Source organism: Anser anser (genome assembly GCF_964211835.1).
Source record: "Anser anser genome assembly, chromosome: 33".
Lineage (NCBI taxonomy): Eukaryota > Metazoa > Chordata > Aves > Anseriformes > Anatidae > Anser > Anser anser.
Window position 1 is genome coordinate 767,689 of NC_139754.1, and position 25,208 is coordinate 792,896.

At 48.5% G+C, this 25,208-nt stretch overlaps 2 protein-coding genes and 1 pseudogene across 5 annotated transcripts in view; 2 read left to right on the plus strand and 1 right to left on the minus strand.

The window, feature by feature from the left end:
- Window positions 1-6,762, minus strand: part of LOC310888290 (adhesion G-protein coupled receptor V1-like) — an 80,238-nt pseudogene extending 73,476 nt beyond the window's left edge. Inside the window, exons 1-3 of the transcript in view lie at window positions 6,727-6,762; window positions 3,487-3,671; window positions 573-722 (exon numbers count right to left, since the gene is read on the minus strand). The product of the transcript in view is annotated as an adhesion G-protein coupled receptor V1-like (transcript). The remainder of the gene's footprint in view (window positions 1-572; window positions 723-3,486; window positions 3,672-6,726) is intronic.
- Window positions 6,763-6,949: 187 nt separating this feature from the next.
- On the plus strand, window positions 6,950-19,137 carry LOC310888288 (uncharacterized protein). 3 transcript variants are annotated; one of them, XM_083814882.1, is made up of 11 exons: window positions 6,950-7,849; window positions 8,518-8,580; window positions 8,781-8,925; window positions 12,661-12,735; window positions 13,042-13,107; window positions 13,545-13,616; window positions 13,916-13,987; window positions 14,347-14,448; window positions 14,809-14,916; window positions 15,733-15,880; window positions 16,899-19,137. In XM_083814882.1, exons 2-11 carry the CDS (start codon window positions 8,557-8,559, stop codon window positions 17,233-17,235), a joined length of 1,149 nt encoding a protein of 382 aa, XP_083671008.1. In that variant the 5' UTR covers window positions 6,950-7,849; window positions 8,518-8,556; the 3' UTR covers window positions 17,236-19,137. The 3 variants fall into 3 exon arrangements, with proteins under 3 accessions (XP_083671008.1, XP_083671007.1, XP_083671009.1); XM_083814881.1 differs by lacking the exon at window positions 6,950-7,849 and adding an exon at window positions 7,856-8,044; XM_083814883.1 differs by lacking the exons at window positions 6,950-7,849; window positions 14,809-14,916 and adding an exon at window positions 7,856-8,044.
- Window positions 17,936-25,093, plus strand: LOC310888315 (uncharacterized protein; the record flags this gene model as incomplete). Its single annotated transcript, XM_083814907.1, has 6 exons — window positions 17,936-18,104; window positions 19,649-19,767; window positions 21,335-21,433; window positions 23,117-23,229; window positions 24,103-24,246; window positions 24,872-25,093. Coding segments are annotated over 6 exons (866 nt in total), but the record flags the coding sequence as incomplete, so codon positions are not given.
- Between the last annotated feature and the right edge of the window lie 115 nt (window positions 25,094-25,208).

Genomic DNA, 25,208 nt, shown 5'->3' on the forward strand with positions numbered 1-25,208 from the left:
TTTCAAGCTTAGTCATGAACTGCTACCTTAAAAAAAAAAAAAAGAAAGAAAAAAAAAAAAAAGGAATGCAGGCTCCTCATAGAATGACTCACGTGAGATAGAACCATATGCACAGATTTATCAATATGTTTTTTAAAAATGTTTGGTTGTTCAAAGGGAAGTCTTGTTTACCCTCTGCAGGACTGGAAATCATCCTGCTTTTTTTGCTACTTCCACCCTTTCTTGTAGGTGCAGTGTGTAGGAAAACAGGAAAGGCTGACCCTTCACAGTCTAATTCCTTGGCACTCCAGCACAACACCTTCAAATACCAACAACTGAATGCAGCGTTTGCTGAAGTTTCAGACTATGTCTATACTGCACAGCAATGTCACATAGACACCCACAGGAACAACAAAACTTTCTTAAAAGGAGCAATAAGAACCATCCTGGCTAGTCTCCAAATTTTAGTTCTTACCTATTAAGACTCAGACCCACAAGCATGACTGCACAGAGTTCTACAGAATACCATTCATTTCTGTCAGATTACATAGCATTTTCTGGGCAAACGGATAAATTGAAAAACTTAGACTTACTGGTAATGTCAAGTAAAATGTGAATGTCTCATCAGCCTCCGGAAGATCGTCATCACAGACAGATATATACACTGTTCGGTTTGTTTCTGTATCAGGTATAAATGCAGCTGCATATGTGTCAAAAAAGTCTCCTGTATCTTCTCCATAAACCTACAATAAATACACAAGTGAATGACATTTTCTTCTTCCCCTACAATCTTCTTTAATATTATTCTGGACTAATTATATGGATTTCATGCACTTTTCTATGCACATGATTCCTCCCACTGTTTACCCTGCCGTTATACAATTTATTTCTAGACAGAAAGTACAAATAATAGCCCCTTGTATCCATGCTAAGTAACCAGAAATAACAACACTTTATTCAGAACCACTTATGATGTCCTTCCTTAAAACTGGTTGTCTTTTGCTTAATGTACCATAGGACCAGTTTTTAATTAAAAGATTGTTCTGAGCACAGAGCTGCACACCATGTATTAACTCACCTGAATTAAACTTACGTTAAGATGCAACTGTCTTCTGCTTTCCTCTCTCACTCTAGGAACTAGAAGGAGCTTAGGAGTTTAACCTAAATTAATGTTTAGATTGCCAAAGCTGGGCAAGCTGAATTTTAAAATGTAAAGCTCTGCTTTCACATCATTCAACAAAAGAAAATTGCACCAAATCAAATATTAAGTAAGGTGCTTATAGGACAGAGTACAGAGCCAGTGGTGTCAAGATTGGCAAAATCTGTAGGCTAATTTTACAGTTTGAAGCTGAGACTAAATGGCATAGTCCTCTTCATCTTACCTGTTTTTGCAAGATTTTCTTGACTGTGACCTGATGAACTCTCAAATTCTCCAATGCATTCAGTAAGTCATTTCAAAAACATCCCCATGGCTGCTACACCTTAAACTACCACCCTTATAGGCACTGATAGTTTGAACAGACCACTGTGAAAAAAGCTATTCTTTTTTTGAGAATAATGAAATTAGAATTTCAGTGAAGAGAAAACAAATTATAGTCGATATTTTTGTGTCTGTAACCTCTCACTGGACATTTTGGTAACTGTATTTTTAAAGTATCTGAGCCAACACTAGACCTACCAAAAGACTTTTATGAAAATGGATTTTTACTTTTATTTTTCTAAAAGAGATCAGGTCTAATACAGAAACTAAGTTACTCTGTTTGTTATGGCAACATATAACACTACTTTCAAACTAAAATCACATTTTCTCAAGGTTTCCTCCTTAGACATTAATAAACTCTGAAATCCCTACAGATCAATTTCTATTCATTGTGATTTTTAAGGTATGTATTTTTCATATTCAGATACAGGAGAATAAACTGTATCACAGTGTAGATACACAGTTTATTTTGCCTACCCACTGAAAAGAATCATAAGCAGCACATCTCTGCTACACTGCTGTGTTGTCCTTACTCACACCCAATAGCATCTTACTCCATGCACATATAGTTTAACACACTCTAAAGGGTTTAATCATTTAAATGGAGTACAATTGAAATCATGGTTATTAACAGCTAAAAGATAAAATCAATGATGTAAAAATAGTAACTCTGACTTCTCAAAGAACTGACTCAAAAACTGGAGTAGCTATTAAAATCGTAAAATCATGGAATAACAGAATAGTTTGGGTTGGAAGGGACCTTAAAACCAACTCCCCTGCCATGGGCAGGGACCCGTCCCAGCAGCCCAGGCTGCCCCCAGCCCCATCCAGCCTGGCCTTGGGCACTGCCAGGGATGGGGCAGCCGCAGCTCCTCTGGGCAGCCTGGGCCTGGGCCTCACCGCCCTCTGAGGGAAGGATTTCCTCCTAACATTTAACCTAAACCTGCCCTCTTTCAGTTTAAAGCCATTCCCCCTCGTCCTGTCCCTACACGCCCTGACACAGAGTCCCTCGCCAGCTTTCCTGCAGCCCCCTTTAGGCACTGGCAGGCCGCTGTGAGGTCTCCCCGGGGCCTTCTCTCCAGGCTGAACAACCCCAACTGCCTCAGCCTGGCTCCATGGGAGGAGGTCCTAAACTGCAGGTTCTAGAGTAATCTTGAAAAGGAGAAGTCATTACGTAGATGCATTTTCATTATGAATGCACAGCTAGCATTGATATCAAACTTTTTCCTGAGCAGCTTGAGCTGGCTCCTTCAGGAAATGTTTAAACCGTTTTCTTGACACCACTGACACTGACAAAAGGAATTTGCTCAGTTACAGAAAATGGGTTTGGCTTATCCAAACCGTAGAATCACGGAATATCCTGAGTTGGAAGGGGGCCACGAGGATCACCAAGTCCAACTCCTGGCTTCACACAGGACCACCCAAAAACTACACCATGTGTCTGAGAGCATTGTCTACACACGTTGAACTTCATCAGGCTCAGTGCCGTGACCACGTCCCTGGGGAGCCTGTCCCAGTGCCCGACCACCTCTGGGTGCAGAACCTTTCCCTAACACCCAGCCTGACCCTCCCCTGTCCCAGCCCCATGCCGTCCCCTCGGGTCCTGTCGCTGTCCCCAGAGAGCAGAGCTCAGCGCCTGCCCCTCCGCTCCCCTCGTGAGGGAGCTGCAGGCCGCCATGAGGCCTGCCCTCGGCCTGCTCTGCTCTGGGCTCAACAAAACCAGGGACCTCAGCTGCTCCTCGTACGTCTTGCCCTCGAGACCCTTCACCATCTTTGTTGCCCTCCTTTGAATGCTCTCTAATAGTTCATGTCCTTTGTATTTTGTATCACCCAAAACTGTACACAGTGCTCATGGTGAGGCTGCACCAGTGCAGCGCAGAGCGGGACAATTCCTTCCCTCAAATTGAAGCACTGTCCCAGTGAAGTACCACATTCCTTTTTGTTGTCTTGGTACAAGCATAAGCAACATTCAAAGCTTCAAAAATACATTAATATTCAGTGACGATACAACTGGCATGGTTTCTTACCGACACAATCGCTGTGACGTTAGCAGGCTTCCCTGTTCTCTCGATTACAAGGCGTATAACGGTTGTACTTGTTTCATTAACTACAAATTCTGTTTGTCCACTGAATTTCACTTCTGTTTCTCCAGATGTGAAATGAATGAGTAGCAATAAAAGCAAATAAACTAATAAAGAATCAGAGGGCATCCCTATAGAGGAAAAAAAAAAAAAAAAAGGAATAATTAAAAATAAATTGTGTATCTAAAACATGTAAAACAACCTCTGTTGGCCTTTCCAATGCAGTCAACCTTTCGGGAAGTGTTTCTGCAAATCCTTCAGGTACTGTGATTTTCTTGTAAACTTCAGAAATGAGACAAAAACAAGCACAGGTCTCAGCCATAATCAAGTTAGATAGCATAATTATCTTCTGGATTCAATTCTGTTTTCGTAATTTTCATCTAATGATATTCCAAAAAACATACATCAATGTTTTCCAAATGGAGGAATAAGTAGCTTTTAAGGCAAAAAAATATTTAAAAAAAAACACAACTGTTTTCATATCTAACCAACAAAAAATAGCTTGAGGGTTGACAGTCCAATACTTCTTTTATTTCCACTTTTTTTTTTTTTTTTAAATCTGGTGATTCTCTTTAGAAATATAAATGAACTGGCATGAAAGGTGAAGACCTGGATGTTTGTGGTCATCTCATAGACCATTTTTGACATTTTATGGACCATGAAATGTTCTTAAATACTTACATATTTACATGAGATTCTTTTGACTGCTTCTCTTATCTCCTGATTCTTTCACATTCTCCTGTCATACAGAATCACTGTGGCACATTTTAATGTGATCGTAACCTTTGCACAGACAGATATTTATTTTTATTTGTTTATGCACAATGTCTGGTTTTCTTTTCTCTTAAGATAAGACAACTTACACTAAGGTGGTTTATCTTTCTTACATCATAGATCAATTACATGATGTAATACACATTTTTAAGTTCCAGTGAGGTCATCAGGTATTGATACTCTTAAATATGCATTTTTAAGAGGCTTTGGCACAACAAACTGCAAACAGATGCTATGTTATGCAGAAGCTCATATTGTGTACAGTGGGGATCAGAACTAAGCACTTGGATGTGGAATGGAGCAAATTTCTGCCATGAGATTCTGAGCAATTAATGAACAAACCAAGAGAACATAAAGACCAGAAAGTATTGTGGCATGGATCTTTAATGGAACCAGTTCTTTCAGCAAGTTTCTTTTAACTTGCAGTCACAATTTTATAATTTTAATTTTAAATCTCTGTACAAACAATACAAATAATATTTGTGTAATTACATTTAAATAAATTGTCACTTTGCATAAAATTATGCTTCCAAGTACTGTGTTTTTCAGGTTAATCTGTCAATGTCAATTGGATGGATTGTACAGAACATACTGCATATCAATTATATTTAAGCTAAGCTGTGTTAGCAAGAACTCATCCTCATTACTTGTAACAGTTAATGAAAGTGCAGTCAGAAATGGTCAGAAGATTTTGTAAATTTATGAAAATTTCTGAAAATTACTGAAACATATTTTTTAAAGTGTATGTCAAATTTGTAATCAGAAAACACTTCAGATCCAGTATGGATTTTAAGTCTTATATGTATGCACTCAGATAACATTTATCTTCTACTGAACAGAGAACAAACTAGTCATCAGACAACTAAAATTATCAAAGCTTCAGAAAGAATTCAGGACTTTCTTTCTTCTTACAATAAATTCTGTCTGGATAAGGGTTAATTCTACACTGTGGGGATTAGAAATAAAACTGCTTTCAGACAATTAAAGAACAGACACGACATAAGTTGCAAATACAGACAAGAACACTAACAGTGTCTCTCAGAATTATGAGATTGGTGGGATGACAATATCAGCTGACTTTAATTACTTGCAATGAAACATTCACCTAGCTCCACTGAACATCACTGAGGGAATAGGTTAGCAATGAAACTCAGTGCAAAAAATCAGGGCCAACCATTACCTCGATGAAAAATTTTACAACGTACTTAAAAAGTGTTTCATTATTTCCATCAAGAAAGTCACACAGTAAAATAATTTTACTGCAGAACTTCACACTGCTACAAACTGAACTTTTATTACTGTGAACACGGTCATTCAAGATCTCTATGTTTTTTTATTAATAAGTAAATGCATAACAGACTTTCAGGAACAAAGTTTTTCCTACACGGTGATCTCTGTGGTGATGTTAGTGCAAAAAATGATTACCATAAGAAGCAAAGATGAAAAATACATTGCAATAAAAATCAGGACTCAAAATCCTCCGCATCTCAAAAGCTGACTCTATTAATCTGCAAGATATTTTTATTTTTTTTTATTTTTTTTTTATGTGGAACTGCTCAGAAAAATACAAGCCTTCAAGCCTGAAAGTGAACAGTTGCATAACCTTTGTAAACTCCTAGACAATTACACTGTCTGCAAATGCAGGCATCATCCATACTAAACTGAGGAATTTGTTGACCTTTTAGCTTCAGCTGTTACCTTGTCATAGACTTCGCAAATATCTTCCCACGGTACATGCTTCTAGTAAGTAATACTGAAAACATGATCCTTCAGGGCAAGATTACAAAGTTTAGGATTACTTGAATTCTATTACTTCTACTAGAGAGCATTCTAAAACTATAGGATTACTCCTGTGGAACACGAGAGGTTTCACAATCATACCATCAATTATTTAGCTGGTGTGTATTCTTCCTTGTTACATTATTTGTACTAAGATTTACCTTGCACAGCCTGCCAAAAGTAGTTTTTACTCTACTGACATAAACTCAGCTTTGAAAATCATTATTACTTTTTTAAAAATGATGTAATATAGTAAATACAACATCAGAAAAGATTTAGAGAATGCAGAACAAATTTATTCAAATAACCAAAAAGATATTATAGGTCACAGTATTTTATTTTATTAAATACCAACTCAATTTGTGTACTAAATTCCTGGTTTTGCTACACAAATTTGTATTGGAACATAATTTGTTCCGTATGAATTGCAAAGCATAGAGTTCAGCAGAAGCCTTTGTAAAATCATGGATTAAAAAATAACTCTTCCCCACCTTCCTCACCCCAGTATATTGCTGATAATTTTGATTTTTTTCAAATGAAGCTGAAACTGTAGTTCTTGTTCACTGCTAAGTTTTGGTAAACCATGCATTTGGAGGTAAACCATGCATACTCAGATCGCTTCAGGGTAGGTACCTGACAGCTTTGGCCAGTTTTTGAGGGAGGTAGCTGCCTGGGTACCTTCACTTCCCTTCGCTGATCTTGTTTTGCAAAACTTCTGGGCTAGCTCCAAATACAGAACTGCTTGTCACTACCAGCTGAACACCCCTCCACGTTAAGACCCTCCCAATTTTGGCCCTACTTTGGAGGTAGCTGCATGCCTGCTAGCTACCATTGCCTCCTCCAGGGAAGCTTCTGCAAATGTTTGGCATTCTGCCTGAGAAACATTTAGCTCTGGGTATCAGCTGCAAAGCCCTTCAGGGTACGGACACCACAAGTTTGGACAAGTTTAGAGGGAAGTGTATGCCTGGTAGCTACCCTTGCCTTCGCACCTCGGCATGCTTCTAGAAAAAAAGATTTGCCTTCCTCCAAGAGAGATTTTTTTCTTTGTGGATCCTAAACTCGGATCCCTCAAGGAAGTGTAACAGAGAATTTTGGCTAATTTGGAGGTTGCTACATGCGCGGTAGCTACCTTTGCCTCCACCACATTGTACTCATGAAAAATTCTGTGTTACACGCGGAAGTTCTGGAAAGACCATACCCAGATGGGGTATCTACCTGAAGTCTGGCCAAATTGGGAAGGACGTGCATGCCCAGTAGCTACCCATTCCTCCTCCCAGGCATACTTGGTGAAATTTTTGGGCCTCTTCCAGAGAGAGAGGGGCTTGTGGATTCGGTCCGCAGACCCCTTCAGGTTACGTACCCGAGAACATTGGCCAAAGCTGTCAGGTACCTACCCTGAAGCGATCTGAGGAGAGGATCCCAAACTAAATCTGTATGTGGAGGTAGCCACAAAGCTCTGGCCAACAAGATCCGCCAGCTGTGTGGCATCCAGGGCAGCATTCGTAGCACAGACGGTTTGTATGTGGTCTTGGACACTGGCTACATGTGTCTTTATGGTGTCTGGGAGACCACCTGCCTGCGACCATAGAGACGCGGTCCTCCCGGCCTGCTAGAGCGGCCCCCCGCGGTCCGCCAGAATCCCAGCGTCCCTTGCGCGCTCCCGCCCGGCCTCAGCGGCTTCCGGCGGCGGCAGAGCAGGGGCGGCGGGAGCAGCGAGGCGGCGGTAGCCGCGGCGTAGCGCGGGCAGGGCCAGAAGGTGCAGACGGTGATGGTGCAGCCCATCGTAGCCTTCCTGCGGCCGGGGGGCGACGGGGGAGCGGGTGGGGGGCGGCCCGGGCCTCAGGGGTCTCGGCCCGGGCCTTGAGGCCTTGTTCCGGGCCTGGAGCTCTTGTCCCCGTGCTGAGCCCTTCACGCAGCGCCGCAGAACCTCATCTTCTGCTACCTGCAGAGCGTGAGTAGCGCAGGGAGAGGACGGGGAGGGGATGGGGATGGGGATTTGGGGGAGGGGTGGGGGGAGCGGGGAGGGTCCGGGGATCCCCCTCGCTGAGTTTTCGGCTCTCACCGGTTGCTCGGGGCAGGTTTGTGGGGAATGGAGAGCTGTGCGGCGTGCTGGTGGGTACAAGGAGCTGCTGCGCAGCGCGGCGTTGCCCCCTCGTGTTAACGGGAGTGGGATCGTGCAGCCGGGCGTGCAGGAGTGTTCCCTTGTGACTGGAAACGTGTTCTTCAGCAAACGTGTAGTATTCACCCGGTCCTATAACACTCTAAAATGTCAGACTGTTAATTGAAAGTGCCCCTGAGAGTTGCTCCTTGGAGTGTTTGGGAGCTCTAGCGGCTATGGTTAGCGGGTATTTCTGAACACATGAGAGAGAACAGAACTACTCGCGGTGTTTGTGTGCCTATTTACTCTCCTCCTTCATTCTGCAGAGGTCGAGGATCCAGGTGTGGCTTTCCGAGCAAGTGAACATGTGGATAGAAGGCTGCATCATCGTGAGTATCAGCACGACCCCGCGTTACGTCGTTAGTTTGTTTTCCCTCATTCACAATCCTATTTTTTCTTGTCAAGAGAAGCTAGCACAAGGGAAAAAAAAAATCGCTAACAATTAGTCTTCATTGTCCAGCCTGGGTCAGCAAAGCTGACGATGGTTTGTGTTGTTGCTGAACTAATTGCCACTGTTGCTGATTTCTAGGGCTTTGACGAGTACATGAATTTGGTGCTGGACGACGCAGAGGAGATTCACTCCAAGACAAAATCAAGGAAACAGCTGGGTGTGTCGTGTGTCTGTGCAACCCGAGCGACGCGCGGTCTGAAACCTGCCTGGGTGAGCCTTCTAGGTAGCAGCACTGAGAGGTACCAACCGTGATGGGCAAAACCCTGCTCAACCACAGGAAATACTTTCTGAAAACGCGAGATTATTCTCAGGTTCTGGGCTCTCTCTAATCCCCTCTTTCCCTTCTCTGTGCTGCAGGCCGGCTCATGTTAAAAGGGGACAACATCACTCTTCTACAGAGCGTTTCTAACTAGAATTTGCCATCCTTAGAACAAAGGTGGCTGCCGTGCTGCGGAGTGACTGAGTGCCAGGGGAACGCGGCCCGCTGGTAGATAGGAAGTTATTTGTAACTGGGGTTGCATGCTGAGGTCAAAAGTCCTTCCTTTGTGGACTTCCTTTTCTTTTTGCTGTGGATCTGATAAGTTTCGCTAACGGTATGTGCTTTCTCGAACATTACATCTGCATTATGCGGCCAGGGTGGACTCGTTCAGGGCACGGAAGCCCCACACGGTCCTTGAGCTAGCAGGGTGCTAAGGAGGGTGTTGGAGATTTTGCATACAATTGCAGCCCTTTGTTGCTGCAGTGACAGGTTCCTCAGATTCTTTCTAAACGGGGTTTAACTTGTTGAGAATCTTTTTGGGAGTGTTTATTGTGGATCAATCAGTAAAAGTATCTTAGTGGGCCCGTGAGGGATTTGGGGCTGTGGTGCAGTAACCCAGCGTTTACAAGTGTTACTGCTACGCATGCCTGTCCAATAACGTCTCCAGATCAGAGAGTGAGAGCGGGCAACTGGTTTGGATTAAATCTGTCACTTCTTGCTGCTTTGGACAGAGCCTGTAGATTAAACCCTTGTGCTGTTCAATAAGCTGGGGTATCAGATGTGTCGGTTGGGTTTTTATCACTTGATTTATTTTTTTTATCCGTCTGGAGATCTGTCTGTTCTATTTAAGTTTCCCCAAGAGAGCTGAGTTGCTTGGTGCATCGACCAAAGATCAGTTCCCTGGCTGACTTGGGACAACCAGTCCCCTCGTTTTTCTGAGCACAAAAAAAAAAAAAATTGACTGTAACTGTAACTCAGAAACTAAGATTACCTGAATGGAGAGAAATGAATTTTGATGCACAGGCTGTGCTAGAAATCTGTTAATCAACATTCAGTTTTTCAAAACTTCAATTTGTGTATCACCATCATGAAAATTAGTAAATTCAAGGTGGGAGATCCTTTCCTGAAAGGGAAGGACAGAAATACGAGTCTTGCTGTGGGGCCTACCCAGCGCAGTTCTGCATTCCGAGAAGTAATACGTCAGGAGTGTCACAGCAGACGTTCCCAGGAAGAAACCTTTGAGGGGCAGCATGACACACTTTATTGGCTAAAGCAGCTTCAGCTGTACAGCCTGCTGCCGGGATGGGGAATTCTAAGTTGTGTTCAAGTTGCTGAGTTCCTTTCAGCATGTAGTAAAGATGTAACGTGCCGATGTGGTTTGGGAACAGGAGGCATTACGTGTCACCAGCAGTGGGCACACAGGGAACAAAATAGTATCTTACGAGGTCCTCCACATCCGCCTTTCATTTTGTCCTTGGTTTGCCAGCTGGAGCTTTCAGGAGGCGAGGAAGGAGGCTGTCCCAGTGAGTAGTTCAGGTGTTGCAGGGTATTTGTGATGCAGTGCTTGTAAAATTTACCTGCCCGCATCTCCTGTTACAGGCAGCCCCCCCCGGGCCCTGTGAGACGGGGAGCTGCTGCCCGGGCTTAGGCCCAAGGTGCCCTGTCAGGCCCAGGGCCGCCCTTGCCCTTGCCCTCGCCCTGCCCTTCCCTCCCGCTCCTCAGCCCTTCCTCAGGCCTTTTGGGCCGTCCGTCCCACCGCCCTGCCCCGTCCCTGCCGTCTCCCGAGGGAAGCAAAGAGTCCCTGGGCGGCCTTCAGGGAGGAGGTTCTGCTGAGGAAATTAAAGCTTCCCCCTTAACGGGCGCCTTGCGAGTTATTGAGTTCCAACCTTCTGCCTTCCTTTCGTAGCAGTGCCTCTGAGGGGTGTGCTGTAAGGTAGCCGTCATCTGGCGCGCTGCTCCTCCGTTTCCCAAAGGAGCTGCCCTCAGGATCTGACTAACTCTGGATGCACCCGGTTGTCACCTTAATTTCTCCGTTAGTTTGCTGGAAACAACCTGCTTGGGTGACCGTTGTGTTTGTTTCTTAAACCTTGGATCGAGGAGGTCTCTGTTTCCTTATGCTGATGTTCACGAGGAAAGTGCAGAAGGGATGCTTACTGTTGCCCGGGTCGGTACTGTTGCCAGGATGGGAATGTTTAGCCTACCGGCCCTCTGGTGCTGTTAGGCTGCACTCGGAGTGTGAGCTCTGGGCCTTATTTGGAAAAGACTGCGTTATTTGAGTGTACAAACCCGAGATATTCTGTGGATAGGTGATTCTCGAACCACGTCAGAACCACTGCTGGAGTCGGACGCGCGTTTGACTGATCAGGCGGAGCAGGTGAACTGAATTTGTTGCTGGATGGCGAGGTGTTCTGGGGGAAGAGCTAGTCTAAGGAAAACTTCCTCTTACTGCCCCTTCCCATCTCAAATGGCCACTGCCTGGGGAAATTGCTTCTTTATGAGATTAACTACAACGTTACAGTGAGGATGAGGAATCATCATTACTCCCATAGTTATTTGCTGCCAGGCCGCAGCGTTGATTTCAGAGATGTTTTTTTTAAAAAAAAAAGGAAAAAAGAAAGGAAGTATGTATTCTTTTACATACTCTCTTTTTCCCGAGAGTAAATGTTGTAGCTTCAGCAGTACCCTTCCTCTGGAAACGATTCCCAGTGCCTGCTCAGACACTGGGGAGGAAAATGACCGAGAGAGCAATGGAGGAGAGCCACCCGATATAAAGAAAGGAAAAAAGGGGTTATGGATGAAGGGAAAGCCACTACATAAAAAATTGGTGCTATCTAAAAATTGGTTAAGGGTTTGGGACCTGCAGGTGCTGCCTACACGTGCGTGTGTTGCAGTCGTGCCTGTTGCCACTGCGCAAAATGGAGAGAGCTTCTTTGTCGAATGCAGCATGAAAGCATGCGCCATTGCCTGGAAGAAAAGCACGGCCTTCCCTCGTGTGGGACTTCTTCCCTATTGATCTGTGGTTTACCTGAAGGTTTACCATAACCTGCATCATATGTTTCAAAACAAAAACAAAACCCAACACCAACATTAAAGGGTGGCAGGGCAGATGCTCATCTGGGGACTGCTGGGACTGACAGGCATTGCTCCGCACCGGTCCTGACAGCAGCACCAGCTGCAGCGGCGGTGGTGGAAGCATGGTGCGAGTGTGGGGAGCCACGGCCCCTGCCTGCGTCCTCTTCCTCCTCCTGGTGGCCCTGTGTGCCCGGGGTGCCCAGGCTGCGCCATGGCGACCACCGGGAGCAGGTGGGTGGGCAGGGCCGGGGCCAACACCAAACCCTGGGCGGCATGGTGCTGCGCGGCACGCGTATGGATGGAGGGGACGGGGACGGGATGGCAGCAGGGCCGGGCGGGCACCGCGGGCAGGGGGCAGGCAGGAGGCAGAAGCCCCGCAGGGTGGCACGGTGGGGCCGTGGCTGCTGCGGGGTTGTTTCCTGCCGGGGGGGCCGGGAGCGGCGCTGGGGCCGAGAAGCCCGGGTCTGAGCCCCTGTGGGGCTGAGGCCGCTGGCCCCTCTTGGGAAATTTCCACCTGCATCTTTGTCCCGTGACATTGCCTCAGCCCCCTCAGTCACTGCAGGGTGCTGGGGAAGAGGGAGAGCACAGCATGCCATGGCAACGTCTCTCATCTCTGCTTGATTTTAGATGATGACGATGTTGGCTCTCGATATCCAGCTTCTCAGCTGGATCATGGTTTGGAGCCTCAGGAGGATCCCCGAGGTACGTTGCGAGTGTGCTTCCTTGAAGGAAGATGGCTAATGGGCTGTAATAGTTTATTCAGGGTCTTCCAAGTGCGTTTGTGCCTTGAGGGGGCTTGCACAAATGAGCCCTGAATATTTCTTCACTTGGAGAGATGCCACCCCTGCCCCTCTCCACAGAGAGGGAAGAACCCAGGCTTTTCTTCCTGTTTGGGCCATGTCATTACCTGAGCCCCAGCCAGTGCCTCCCGGTCACTGAGGAAGAGGCAGGCCCCAAGAGGCAATGGAAGCTCCCCTTACCTGTGTCTGATCCCACTTGTGCCCACAGGCAGTACTGGTCAAGTGCCTCCATGGAATCCTGCTCCTGAGCCTGCCAGTATGGGTCCCACAGGTGGTAAGTTGTCCGTGTTCATTTCCTTGCTGTTTGTTAAGGGTTTGTTGAGCTAGCTCAGCAAGGGTTCAGCTGCTCACTGGCCAGGGGGCTTCTCCATGACAAACATGGATGATCATTTTTCCCGGGGTCTGCACGCTCCCCCTGCAGTGGGGTCTTCCTTTGTGTCCAGCAGAGATCTTCCCGTAAGAAACACCTGAGGGGCCACATCTTTGGCGGCGTGGTCCCTGCGGGGTGTTGCGCACAGCCTGGAGAGAGGATTTGGGAAGAGGCCAAGAGGGAGCCTCCAGCTCAGCAGGCCCCTTTGCGGCTTTGGAAATCCTGGCTCGTGTCTGGGTCCCACATCCTTGCCTGAGCCCCCTCCAGTCGCTGCAGGTCACTAAGGAAGAGGTAGATCACACCATGCACGGGGAATGTTTCTCTTCTGTGCTTGATTGCAGCAGTTCTCGTAGGCTCTGGCTACTCGACACCTCAGCCTGATGTGGACCACGAGCCTCAGGTTAATCTGCCAGGTAAGTCAGCGGAAGGCAGGAGCATCTAGGTGCTGCAGAGCCAGCAGGCACCTTGCGCTTGAGTTGAGACCTGGGGTGGGCACGGGGAGGGCCCTTCTCCGGGCAGCTCCACGCACGCATAGTTTGTACCAGCACGGTGCCACTGCAGGCACCCAGCAACTGTTTGCAAGATGCTCTGGAGTGGCAGGGAGAGACGAGTGCCGTGGAGCAGTCCCCTCTTTGAACCGCATTCTCTGTCACTCTGGTCAGAAGGAGTATGTTGGCGTAGTTCACAGGAGGGACTCCACTTGTGTTTACAGATGGGACCGAAGGCGAAGGTGATCCAGGCTCCCAGATGGGTTCCAGGACTGAAGCTCTGGGAGATGGCCTGGGTAAGTTGTGGCTTTTGACTTCCTTTGAGAGCTGCCGGCTCAAAGCCCAAACGTCAGACAGGCATCTCTGCAGGTGGGAGGGTATAGACCGGCACGTGTGTGTGCCCTGTCAAGGCACGAGCCCTGGTATGCTCTCCTACTGAGCTATTGATGTAGATGGCGCTGGGACAGAAACTTCTCACGGGGCTTTGGTTGCAGAAGTGTCCCCAGGGAGGGCTTTGCCAGACCCTCGGCTGCTTCCTGCGCTGGAGCCCAGCTGGTATCCCAGGGGTGGGAAGTCATTTCACTGACTTTACAAACGAAGCCCTGGTCCTCCAAATTGCACTGGTGCCAAAGTTAACTTCCTACTTTCTGTTCAGGTCCTCTAACAGCGAAGGACAATGCTGAAATAAGAAAATCTTCCCCAACATCCCCTGACATCATAGAGGAGATCATAAAGGAGTTAGAGGAGGCAGCACCTGGTGGGTATATTTCACTCTGTCCGCCATAAGACTTGGGAAGGTGAGGTTCTAAATCCATGTGTAGACACACCATAACCTGCACAGCAGGAAGGGATGGATCAGAGCGGAGACACTCAATTTCACACCTGGCAGGCACTGGTGAGCCTCAGAGAAGGCCGAGAGCCTCTGCTGCCGCTTGTGGGTCACGCCGTGTCCCAGGGGCAGCTGCTAGCCCAGCACTACCATAAGTGGTCCGAGCTGTTCCGTGCAAACATTGGTATCCAGCCAGCAGCAACTGGTGTGTGCTTGCAGCTGTGCCCAGAATATGGTTCAAGGAGGAGCAGTTCCTTGTAGTCACACTGTCCTGCTTTCTTTCTAAAGAGCTGGTTAGAGAGACTGTGCCGAAGGAGGTGCTTTGGCGAGGAAGCGGTCGCACGCTGCCGCTCCCTGGCAAAAGAACAGAGCCAGTGAAGTCAACTGCCCCACCAGGTAAAGGCTGTTTCTTGGTCATCCGCTGTCACCAACCAGAACCAGCATGCGTGTGCAGGTTCTTGCCCTGGTACCCGCTCTTGCACCTCATGTCAGCAGCCAAGCCCAAGAGTGTCAGTAGGCAGCAAGTGTTGCAGAGGAAGGCAGGAGTGGCTCCCTGAGGATGGCTGTCTTCCCCGGGCTGTGACAGCATGTGAGAGCAGTGCAGCGGAGAGACGCTCACAAAGCTCTGTGGCTGTGGTTAGAGAGGGGTCACCTCCCAGCGCACCCAGTTCCCAGGGATTTTGGAACTTTGCTCTTGGGGGAACGAGGCCGTCAGAAGCCCATTGAGCAGACGATGGGAAACGGGACCCCTCCTGTGAGCTGAGGCCCAGAGTGATGCCCTGACTCAGTGCAGATGGGGCACTGCCTCACTGGCACTCCTGGGCTCCCGAATTTTGTTCAGTTTTGTCCCTAAGGCTCCGAGTGTGCCTCGAGCAGCGAAGGTGGGCAAGCACCTAAGACCTTTTAGAACTCCAAAGAGCTGGGGGAGCAAACCTGAGACACTGGGCCCTCAGCATTATGGCAGGGAAAACAAAGGATGGAGGGAAAACAAAGCTGAGAGGCAAAAGGGAGGCTCCAGGGTGCCTTGAGTTGCAGTGCCTTTGGCAGATTCCCCAGCTTCTGCTGAACCTCAGGAAGCATTGCGGCCTGAGGATTTTCACTTGCTCAAAGATGCTAACCAAATGAAACAGAACACTTCCTGGCAATGTCAGACCTCCGGTGAGATTACCAGTAGTGCGCAGGACACAGCAATGTCCACAATTGTTCTTGCAGGCGTGGATGGGGAGAACAATGCAAACACTGCGAAGCCCCAAAATTTCCGAAGTTACTGCATAGAAGGCGCTGTGGCATTCTTGGTTCCCCTCCTGCTTGTGACAGTTGCGTGCTGCGTGCTTATCCGGCGTTGGAGGCAGAAAAACCAGTGAGTTGTTGTTCCCCCGCTCCCTCTCCTCCTCTCCCCCTCCCAAATTCGTTACCGTATCTTTGTTAACATTATTATGTGGCTGCTGCCAGCCAGGAAGCAGTTGTCGTTAGCGTATTGTGAAGTGAGCAGTTAGTTTTTGACCAGACTCTTCTGAAATTTCTGCTGTCCAGTGCTTTAGGTGGCCTCTAATTCCTGGGCATTCTGTTCTGGAGCCCATTTTTCTGTTGCTGGTCTTAGCGAAGCTTGGCCCTTCCGCAGCAAGAGCAGAGCCAGGGACAGCCGTAGGCAAAGCGAGGTCAGGAAGAGAAATGCAGGAGCTGAGAGAGGGTGCCATCGGAGAGAGAAGCGCAGCAGTGCCAGTTCCCCCCCAGCACAAGGCACCCTGTTCTGGGATGCCCTGAATTGCAGGTGTCCGCCTCAGCCAAGGTGTGCCAGCTACTGGGAGCATGGGGATGAGCCCTGCCAGCTGCGGGCATTGCCTTGGAGAGGGGCAGTCGGTGTGTCACAGCCGCACCTGAGCGCTGCCAGCGTGCGTGTCCTCAGCACACACAGAGCTTGTGTGTTTAATTACACATCCCAAAGAGCGGATGGGCAGCACCTCCCCGAACAGGGAGCCGAGGCCGTCACCTTGTTGGGCCAGGGCCAGGGCCGGGCAGGGAGCTGAGTACTGGTCCTTGCAAGGCGCTCTGAAAAAGGGCAGCCGGTGGCTGTTGGGACCCGGTCGTGCTGAGCCCGGCTGTGGACCCCTGTCTCTGCGGGGGCCAGGTCTTCTTGCTGGGACAGCACGTGCAGAGCAGGCAGGTCAGGATGGCTGGCGAGGCGCTGGGGAGGAGACAAGCTGGGGCAGGATGTGGAGGGGAGCAGAGTCCCAGCCGAGGGCACAGGGCACCCTGTTTTCTGCACAGAGCACTGTGTGCCCACAGCTCACGCACAGCCGGGTGCCTGCACCCTGCTGCCTCGCACCCGCCTGGCACCGCAGCCGCAGCACGGCCTCAGCAAGTTCCTGTCTCCGCAGGCGCCTCGCCGCAGCCCAGGCAGCCCAGACTGACACCCGCAGCCGCTCCGTGAGCCCGTACAGGCGGCCTGACCACCGTGGTACGCCTGAGAGCCAGGCCCGACGCCAGCGGCCACCATCAGTGCCTGGAAGAGCGGCCCGCCTGCCACCAGCCCGGCCTCCACGGCCCCCACGCCCGGCAGCGGATCAGTGGAAGGTGCACGACCGGCCCAGCAGCCCCCAGTCCTCGTGGGCACAGACACCGCCCCCACGGCCCCCCCACCCTCCTCCAAGGGCTGGGGCAGGCCCCCCCGGGATGCAGCCTGGGGCAATTACTGACCCCCGGGCTGCAGCTTAAATAAATATTGTGTAATACAGCACAGCAGTCCGGGTCTTATGTATAGCAATACCCAGGAACTGCCTGGCTACCTTCCCTTCCCTTCGCTGATCTTGTTTTGCAAAACTTCTGGGCTAGCTCCAAATACAGAACTGCTTGTCAATACCAGCTGAACACCCCTCCACGTTAAGACCCTCCCAATTTTGGCCCTACTTTGGAGGTAGCTGCATGCCTGCTAGCTACCATTGCCTCCTCCAGGGAAGCTTCTGCAAATGTTTGGCATTCTGCCTGAGAAACATTTAGCTCTGGGTATCAGCTGCAAAGCCCTTCAGGGTACGGACACCACAAGTTTGGCCAAGTTTAGAGGGAAGTGTATGCCTGGTAGCTACCCTTGCCTTCGCACCTCGGCATGCTTCTAGAAAAAAGATTTGCCTTCCTCCAAGAGAGATTTTTTTCTTTGTGGATCCTAAACTCGGATCCCTCAAGGAAGTGTAACAGAGAATTTTGGCTAATATGGAGGTTGCTACATGCGCGGTAGCTACCTTTGCCTCCACCACATTGTACTTATGAAAAATTCCGTGTTACCTGCACAGCGCTCACCCGAGAACCCCCTGCTCAAACTGGCAGTGCCGCAGCCACACACAAGCGTGGGCCCTTCCTGATCCTGGGCCGAGGCCAGGCTCCCCACAGCCAGCCCTCCTCAGGTCCTGACCCTGCACAGATGGCCGATTTTGGCCAGGGCGCCCAATGCCAACGCTCCTACGGCTCAGCTCTCCTCAAGGAGTACAAGAAAAAATTCCTAACTCTTTGGAGTCAGGGCTGGGATTGCCACATGCTGGCACAAGCAACTGGAACCAGAGGGGAGACCCGAGGTGCTGCCACCACCAGAGGTAAGAGATCCTCATTTGCAAAATCTCACTTGAGAGTGGCCATCTCCTCCCATGTGGCTCCTTTGAGGAGCAGAAAGCTCGGGTCGAGCTCCGGAGTCCCCTCTGGGGGTGAGGATGAGTTGTCTCCCCGTGGATGGGCCCAGGGTTGGAGGGCACAGGGCTGAAGCTCTGTCTTCTCGGGGACAGCCAAGCCTCACCTTCTGTCCTTTGCCATGTACAGGCCTCAGCTTCTTCCTCCCTCAGATTTGTCTGGGGCCAGAAGCCGAAGGAGAGAAGGCTCTCAGTTAACGGTCAACCGGTGCACGGTTAACGGTTGGACCTGATCATCTTGTTAGCATTCACGAAGACACATAAGCCTGGTTTAAGATCTTCAGCAGTAATTCAGTTCTCTGTGAACTGCTCCCGCGGTTACTCATCATGTCCTAGGTGTAGGATTCAATTAAAGGAGGCTGACATGTCAAGTAGCCCTTAAAGGCTGATCTGTATTCTCTGCTGAGCTTATCTTGCCTCAAATCAGCATCATCCTGGAAGGAGAGGGTATTTGTAGCTGGGTCAGAAACACCTTACATTCCTTTATAGTTGGGTTTCAGGAGAACAGCTCCCCTTCCCAACACATTATTGCCCTAAATCTCTTTGTCCTGCTTTCACACAGTCCCACTGTGTTACAGTCTGCAAGGACCTGGATTATAAATTATCATCTCAGTGGAGCACTGATGACTGCTAACAGATGTTTTTTCTCTAAACCCTCACAGGTTTGCACAGCAGCAAGGCATCTGGGCTGGTGAAACTCATCACAAGGCACCTGGGCTGGTGAAACTTGTCACCAGGTTCATCAGTTGTCTGTGACAACCTGAAGCTAGTCTCCAGAAGAGCCACGGACTGGTTTTCCTCATCCTTTACTTGGTGTTCAGGGCATCTCAGGTTGTCCCCTGCCCTGGCTGGGGTTTTTGCTGTCCTTAAGGGACCCTGATCCCCAAGGGCTCCAACCTGCCAGCAGGGAAAGGAACACACCAGCCATAGGGCCACAGCTGGGGATTAAAAATTAACCTAATACAAACCAGAGGTTTTGAATCTCCAAGGCAGTTTTCCATGTTCTGAGACGTGCATTTCTTGCATTTCTTGCAATTACTGTCACTGTGTGCCTTCCTTTGCTCTCTGCTCTGTTTGTTTGTTTGTTTTGTGTTTTTGTTTTTTTTTGAGACTTTTATTCCCTGAGCTGTCCCCCATGGATGATGTGCCTTTAGTGACAACAAATACATAGAAAAAAAGTAAGGTTGCTGCTCTATTTTTCATGTCATGGCTGCTGGCCCAGGCCATATTCTATCTCTCAGAGTGCAGTCACAAAGTGTGTACCCCAAAATGCTCAACTATCTGTCACCCATGAGAAGGTTTTGACCCTACAAGGCAGTTTTGGTGAGTGCTTGGCCATTTCAGGAATGTATTTACTGTAGCAATAACCGCTTCTCTCCATCCACCTGTCCTGCCTTGCCATTGTGCAGAAAGGCCTAGAGTAAAGTGACTTCCCTATACAAAAATAATTCTAGAAATGCCTCATTTTGTCATTTTGTACCAGGATGCAAATAATCTCTTCTTGCTTTCCCAGGTCCTAGCGATGTGTTTGCTTGCAGAAGGTCAGCAGCTGTACCTGCACTGGAGTCACAAGGTGGAGAGAGGGTTTTCTGGTAACCCTAACCATGCTTTAAACCATCAGCCTGTGGTGTTTCCCTGCGTGCAAAACAGCTTAGATCATAGGAGAGAGGGAGGAGGTTAATCTTAGGAGGCTTTAAATATCCATAGTAATGATATCTCCAAGTGAGCTAATCACCCCAAGCTCCCTGTGCAGTCAGATGAGGGAAATGAACCCTCTGAGGATGCAAATCATCCAGCTGGTCATAGACACTTAAATTGAGATGAGATGAATCACACCTAAAGTACCTTTTTTCCCCACTGGCTCTAAAAGGAGCCCGTGGTGACTCACTGAAGTGAGGATGTCTGCATTTAACATGTCTACATGTGGTTGCATGTAGACAAAGGCAAAGTTTCCATGAGGAGCACAGCGTAAGTCCCTGTAGCAGGACCCAACAGCTTTAAAAACAGTGGCCGCTTCCTCTGCAGAACAGAAACCTGGCTTTTCCAAGGCATTCTGGTGCCCCGTGTCTTTTCGTCTTGGGGTGGTTTTGGAAAAGCCACGTGGAGTTTGGAAGGCATAGAAACAACTCCTCAGAGAGCTGTTGCTGCAAAATGATGCTTTAGAAACCACCTTTCTTAAGAACTTCTTGAAAGCCAGGTGAGGCTTTTAAAAAAAAAGCCATGAAGCTTAGGGGAAAGCGTAATAAGATTGCAAATCTTGCAGTGGAGTGGAATAGTTGAATGTCAAAATACTCGATCCTCTGTTTCTTCATTTACACAGTGGAAACGATCAATTTTACTATCAAAAATGGGCTTCCAGAAGATCCAGAAAGCTGTAGAGCAATTTGTGGAAAACACCAACGCTGCATCCCTATGTGGAAGAGATTAGGGACTGATTATTAGGATGCTGATCTGTAGGATCTCCCTGAAGACTGGTTAGGGCCTTGGTCCAATTTCTACTCGTGTTTAGTTCTCAGCAGACAAATAAGGTTCCAAGAAGAGCCTGCCATCATAACTGCTTGGTACCAACCTGGGCAAGAAGCCACAGCACAGAATGAGCTACCCCTTCGCTTTTTTTTAGTTAAAGATTAAATTCTTATTTCTGAACTACAGAAATGTTTGCAGTTGCTGAAGCCTCTTCCAAAGCAACTCAGCATAAGGAAGCTGTGCTGATGTCTCTTTTGGGTTTAACTTGGTGTTTCTGAGTTCAGCCAACTACAGAATTTAACGATAGTTGTTCATCTAGGCTCCATCTGCATCAACAGACAGAGAGAGGCATCCCTTATCATAAAGCAAGTGGAAATGGATCACCTCTGTAAATTCCTCTCTTTCTCCCGTGACTAGAGAGGGAGCCTTGAGGGCTGACTCAGGTTAGGTACTTAACTTGTAAAATCAGTTTTGCCATGCAGAAAATCCAATTTATAGCACTGTGGGTCTGGTTTTAGTCCCATTAGATCTCTTTGTCTATGAAGTGGCACAGCCAAGCTTGTGCATCCCGAATGTATTGAGTCCAAGCTGATTAAAGAAGCCTGTTAGGCAACTAGATTGCACACCCTATGCAGAAATGCCAAAGCTTATTAATGTCCTTTGTATCTCCCCAGATTGGGACTTTTCTTGTCCTGGGCTTCTCTATCACAGCCCTCTTCATATTACCTGTACTCTGGGGAGATCAGTGGAAAACAGTCCGCCTCTCGTTCCAGGTAAGAGGCTTGTTTGAAAGGAGGTTCTTTGAAAAAAACAACTGGTTTCTTGAAGTATTGTGTGGCAATCAGTGGAAAATATTCCATACGTGAAATGGTTTTCACATGGGTTTTCCTGGCAGTCTGTGCAGTTTTGTATAAACTTTTATTAAGACTTAACATTTCCCGTAGGGAGGAAGGAAGCCAAGACCTGAGGTTTGGTATCAAGCTATCTGTTTGATGTAACATGTCTCCTTTGGGGAAGTTGTATCTTTTTTTTCCCTTTTTTTTTTGGCAAACTTGTTGTAAGTGCACTGTTGATTAGCAGGTGCTGAGGGCAAGTAAATCAGATCCCTTTGGCTGGTGGGGTTACTGGAGTGAGAATTCAATCCCTACTCAGCTCATGCCAGCTCAGCAGCTTTTAGCATTAGTCCAATTTCAGTCTCCTACAACCCAGAAGAGCTTCATCCCCTGAGGATGGGAATCAGGGCTAATGCACTGGCAAAGGTTAAGAGAAAGTGTCAGCTTCTCCTCCCTTTTGCAGACTCTAGGGGAGGAGGATGGGGAGAAGGAGACACAAAATCTTTTGGGTTTCCCACAGGTGTGGTTTATTTGGGGTGTTCATGCCCTTTGTGATGCTTCAGCTGGCCTCCTGCTGCTGTTCCCAAAGGACACCAGTCTTTAACAAATCCTGTGTCCTCTCCACTAGCCCTGCATAACTATCTCAAATATCCTGGACGTCTCAGGTGGCACCTTTGTTTATGCAACTGCATCCTGCTTCCGGTCAAAAGCAGTTGGGATCAGGTGTCCAGGGCAGACAGTCTCACACACAATGACATCTCTCAATGACTTCTGCTTTTCTTCAACCCTTACATCTTAAGAGAGTTGGCCAAGCGATAGGAAAGGCTGAGGAAATTCGAGTTTGTTGACATTAGATTGATGATTTAGTTGCAGTGGAGATGACTGTTACATGGATAAGATTGGATTGGAGTAGATTGGATTAAAACTGGTGCTCTCTGGAAGGTGTTCACAGGTTATGATGTAGTAGTAAATGTGATTGTTTGCCAAGCCATCCTGGACAAGGACAGACTCGTCCCTTTTGGCTGTTTGAGAGGAAAGGAGAGCTTTATACTGAAGTGAGGAGCACTCCTCAGAGCAGGGAACCAGCCTGGCACATCTCTCTCCCCTGACTCAAGATGAGTTTTGTGGATCCAGCCTGGGTGTGGGAGATAATGAACTGCTGGTGTCCACAGCAGGAGCCCATCTATGAGGGAGGCTGCAGCTGTGTTGGGGCTTGTTTCTGTCTGTATCCACACTTCATCCTTTGAATAAAATCCCTTTTTCTCCTTTCTGATTCAAAATAAAGTTAATAAGAATCATTTAAGGAATAAGAAGTCTTTGATGTACCAGTCCATACTAGAGTAAAGGTATCACTTCTTTCTTGCAAAAAAAATGTAGAGTTGGCTGTCCAGCAGTGATGTAAAGATCCAGTATGAAAACAGTAATTCCCCTTGTCCTTTTTGGCATCAGCCAGAGTAGAAATGGACTGGCTGCAGGAATTGCTAAATTGCTGAGTAACCGATGATGAATAAGTGGCTTTCCCCTTTATTTCAATGGGGGATTAAAATGATTGACGTTGGTGCTGGCAGGTTTCTAGGGGACTCTTGTAGTAATGCTCTACTTCTTGCATTTCCTTCCCTGCAGGTTGCAACCAAACAGATGAATTTGCAGCAGCAGCCCAAGAAAGAAGTGATTATCAATGAAATCCTGGTAATGAGGGAAAACAAAAACCCCAACATCGTCAACTACTTGGACAGGTACGTCGTGATTTGAAGGGTTCACCGAGGGGCTCTGGAAAACACTTCCTTGCCACTGTCTTAAGTGATCCATCTCAGCTCAATGTAGATCTAGGACGATCTTGCATTGCTTAATGGATGTGGCAAGGTTGGGGTGTGGGTCGCTTAGTGGTCTCCATCTATATCCTAGGAGAAACAAGTGTCTGAATTGGTATTAATGGAGTATTTAGGCTCTCTTTAGAGATGCTGACAGCAATGGCATTAGCAGCATGCTGTCAGGACTCCATTTTCCAAGGCGCTCTGCCAAATTTCACCCGACAAGCCATTTCCTTCCGGATGCTACAGGAGAAATGGGAATCCCTTGAACTGTGTTATTTGTTTTCCTCTTCCTCTTCTTTCCTCCTCCCTGAGCAATACTAACGTTCTGCTTGCAGAGGAGTAACCCTTCAATGTTCAGATGGTAATCGTGTCCCTGTGGCTGTCCACTGAGGTTTTCTGTGTTGTAGCATAGCAGTGGTAAGGCTGAAGGATGCGTGACACATAACTAAGCGAGGCTGCTTTCTTGTGGGTGTGTGTAAGGGAGGAAAGGAGAGGTGGCACAGAATGGAATAGTCCTTTGGGAGATAGAGAGAACAGGCTTATTCCTTGCTTGGAGCTGGGTTTTGTGGACCTGAACATATGCTTAGATGCGTTACATCCATGTGGGATGACTCCTTGAATCCCTGCAAGCCTGAATCATTCACCTTATGCTCAAGCTAGTTGCAGTGGAGCTGCAGCAGGGTTTCCAGCCTGCTGCCCTCGTCAGAAACAAGCAGTCTTGATTAACTACAGGTTTGGGTATTTGTAGGGAAAACTGTGCCTAGATGGGTGAGCTTCAGACTTTAATCTTGGCAGCTCATCTTCTGAAGATGGAACGGAGGGATGTGACCCAGAATCTCTTCTGGGAATCGGAGAGAGAGAATTTTGGACACTACTGGGGTCCCAAACAGCGGGATTTAGGGGATTTGCCCCAGAATTTGGGGTCGGGGGGGCGCAGGGGTAAGAAATGCATTTTTTTAGGGGATTTTCCTCTAAATTTTAAGGGGGGGGGCAAAACTGCAGGTTTTGGGGGATTTCTCCCCAAAATAAGGGTTTGTTTTTTTGGGGGGGGGTAACTGGGGTCACAAATGGGTTTGGGGGAGTTTTCCCCAAATTTGGGGTTTTTGGGGAGATTTCCCCAAATTGGGGGGGTTTCGGTGGGGGGGGGGGGTCTCAAATGTGGGTAACAAAGTGCAGGTTTTTGGCAATTTCCCCAAAAACAGTTGTTTTTTTTTTTACAGGGGGGTGTCCCCGTGCTCCCCCCCCCTTTGCGTCACAAGCAGCAGCTTTTTGGGGGCATTTCCCCCAAATTTGGGGCTTTTGGGGGGGTCCCTGATTGGGGGGGGGGGGAGGTTTTTGGGGGGAATTCCCTGAAATTTTAGTGTTTTTTTTGGGGGGGGGGATGTCCCTAAGCGGGTCACAAGCAGCAGCTTTTGGGGCCGGGTCGGCCCGGGGGGGGGGGGGGCAGGATATGGGGCGGTCCCATGGGACTCCCCCATTTTGGGGTCTGAGGGGGGGTCCCCGGGATTCCCCCCCCCCATTTTGGGGTCCCCTCACCCTCTCTCCCCCCATTCCCCCCCCCCAGCCCGCTGCCCCCTGGGAGCCGCTGCCCCCCCCCGTCTCGGCCGCCAGGGGGGGGGGACGGCCCCGCCAGCGCCCCCCCAAGCCCAAGGGCACCGAGGCGCCGCCGACCCCCCCCAGGACCCCCCCCGCTGGAGGTGAGACCCCAAAACTGGGTATGTGACCCCCCCCAGGTTTGTGTCCCCCCCCCAGTTGTCCTTTTTGGACCCCAAATCCCCCCCCCCTTGTGTGTCCCCCCCTAAAATTGCCCCCCTTTTTGCCCCCCCCAATGTCTCTGCCCCCCCTTTTTGGGGTGCGCCCCCCCAAATCCTTTTCTCCCTTTTGCCCCCCCCCCTTTGGGG

Coding starts and splice junctions, on each gene's coding strand:
- LOC310888288 (XM_083814882.1), top strand. CDS start 8,557: ATGTGGATAGAAGGCTGCATCATC. Junction 13,617..13,915: donor GCCTCAGGTTAATCTGCCAG/GTAAGTCAGCGG, acceptor TTGTGTTTACAG/ATGGGACCGAAGGCGAAGGT. Junction 15,881..16,898: donor CGTTGGAGGCAGAAAAACCA/GTGAGTTGTTGT, acceptor CTGTCTCCGCAG/GCGCCTCGCCGCAGCCCAGG.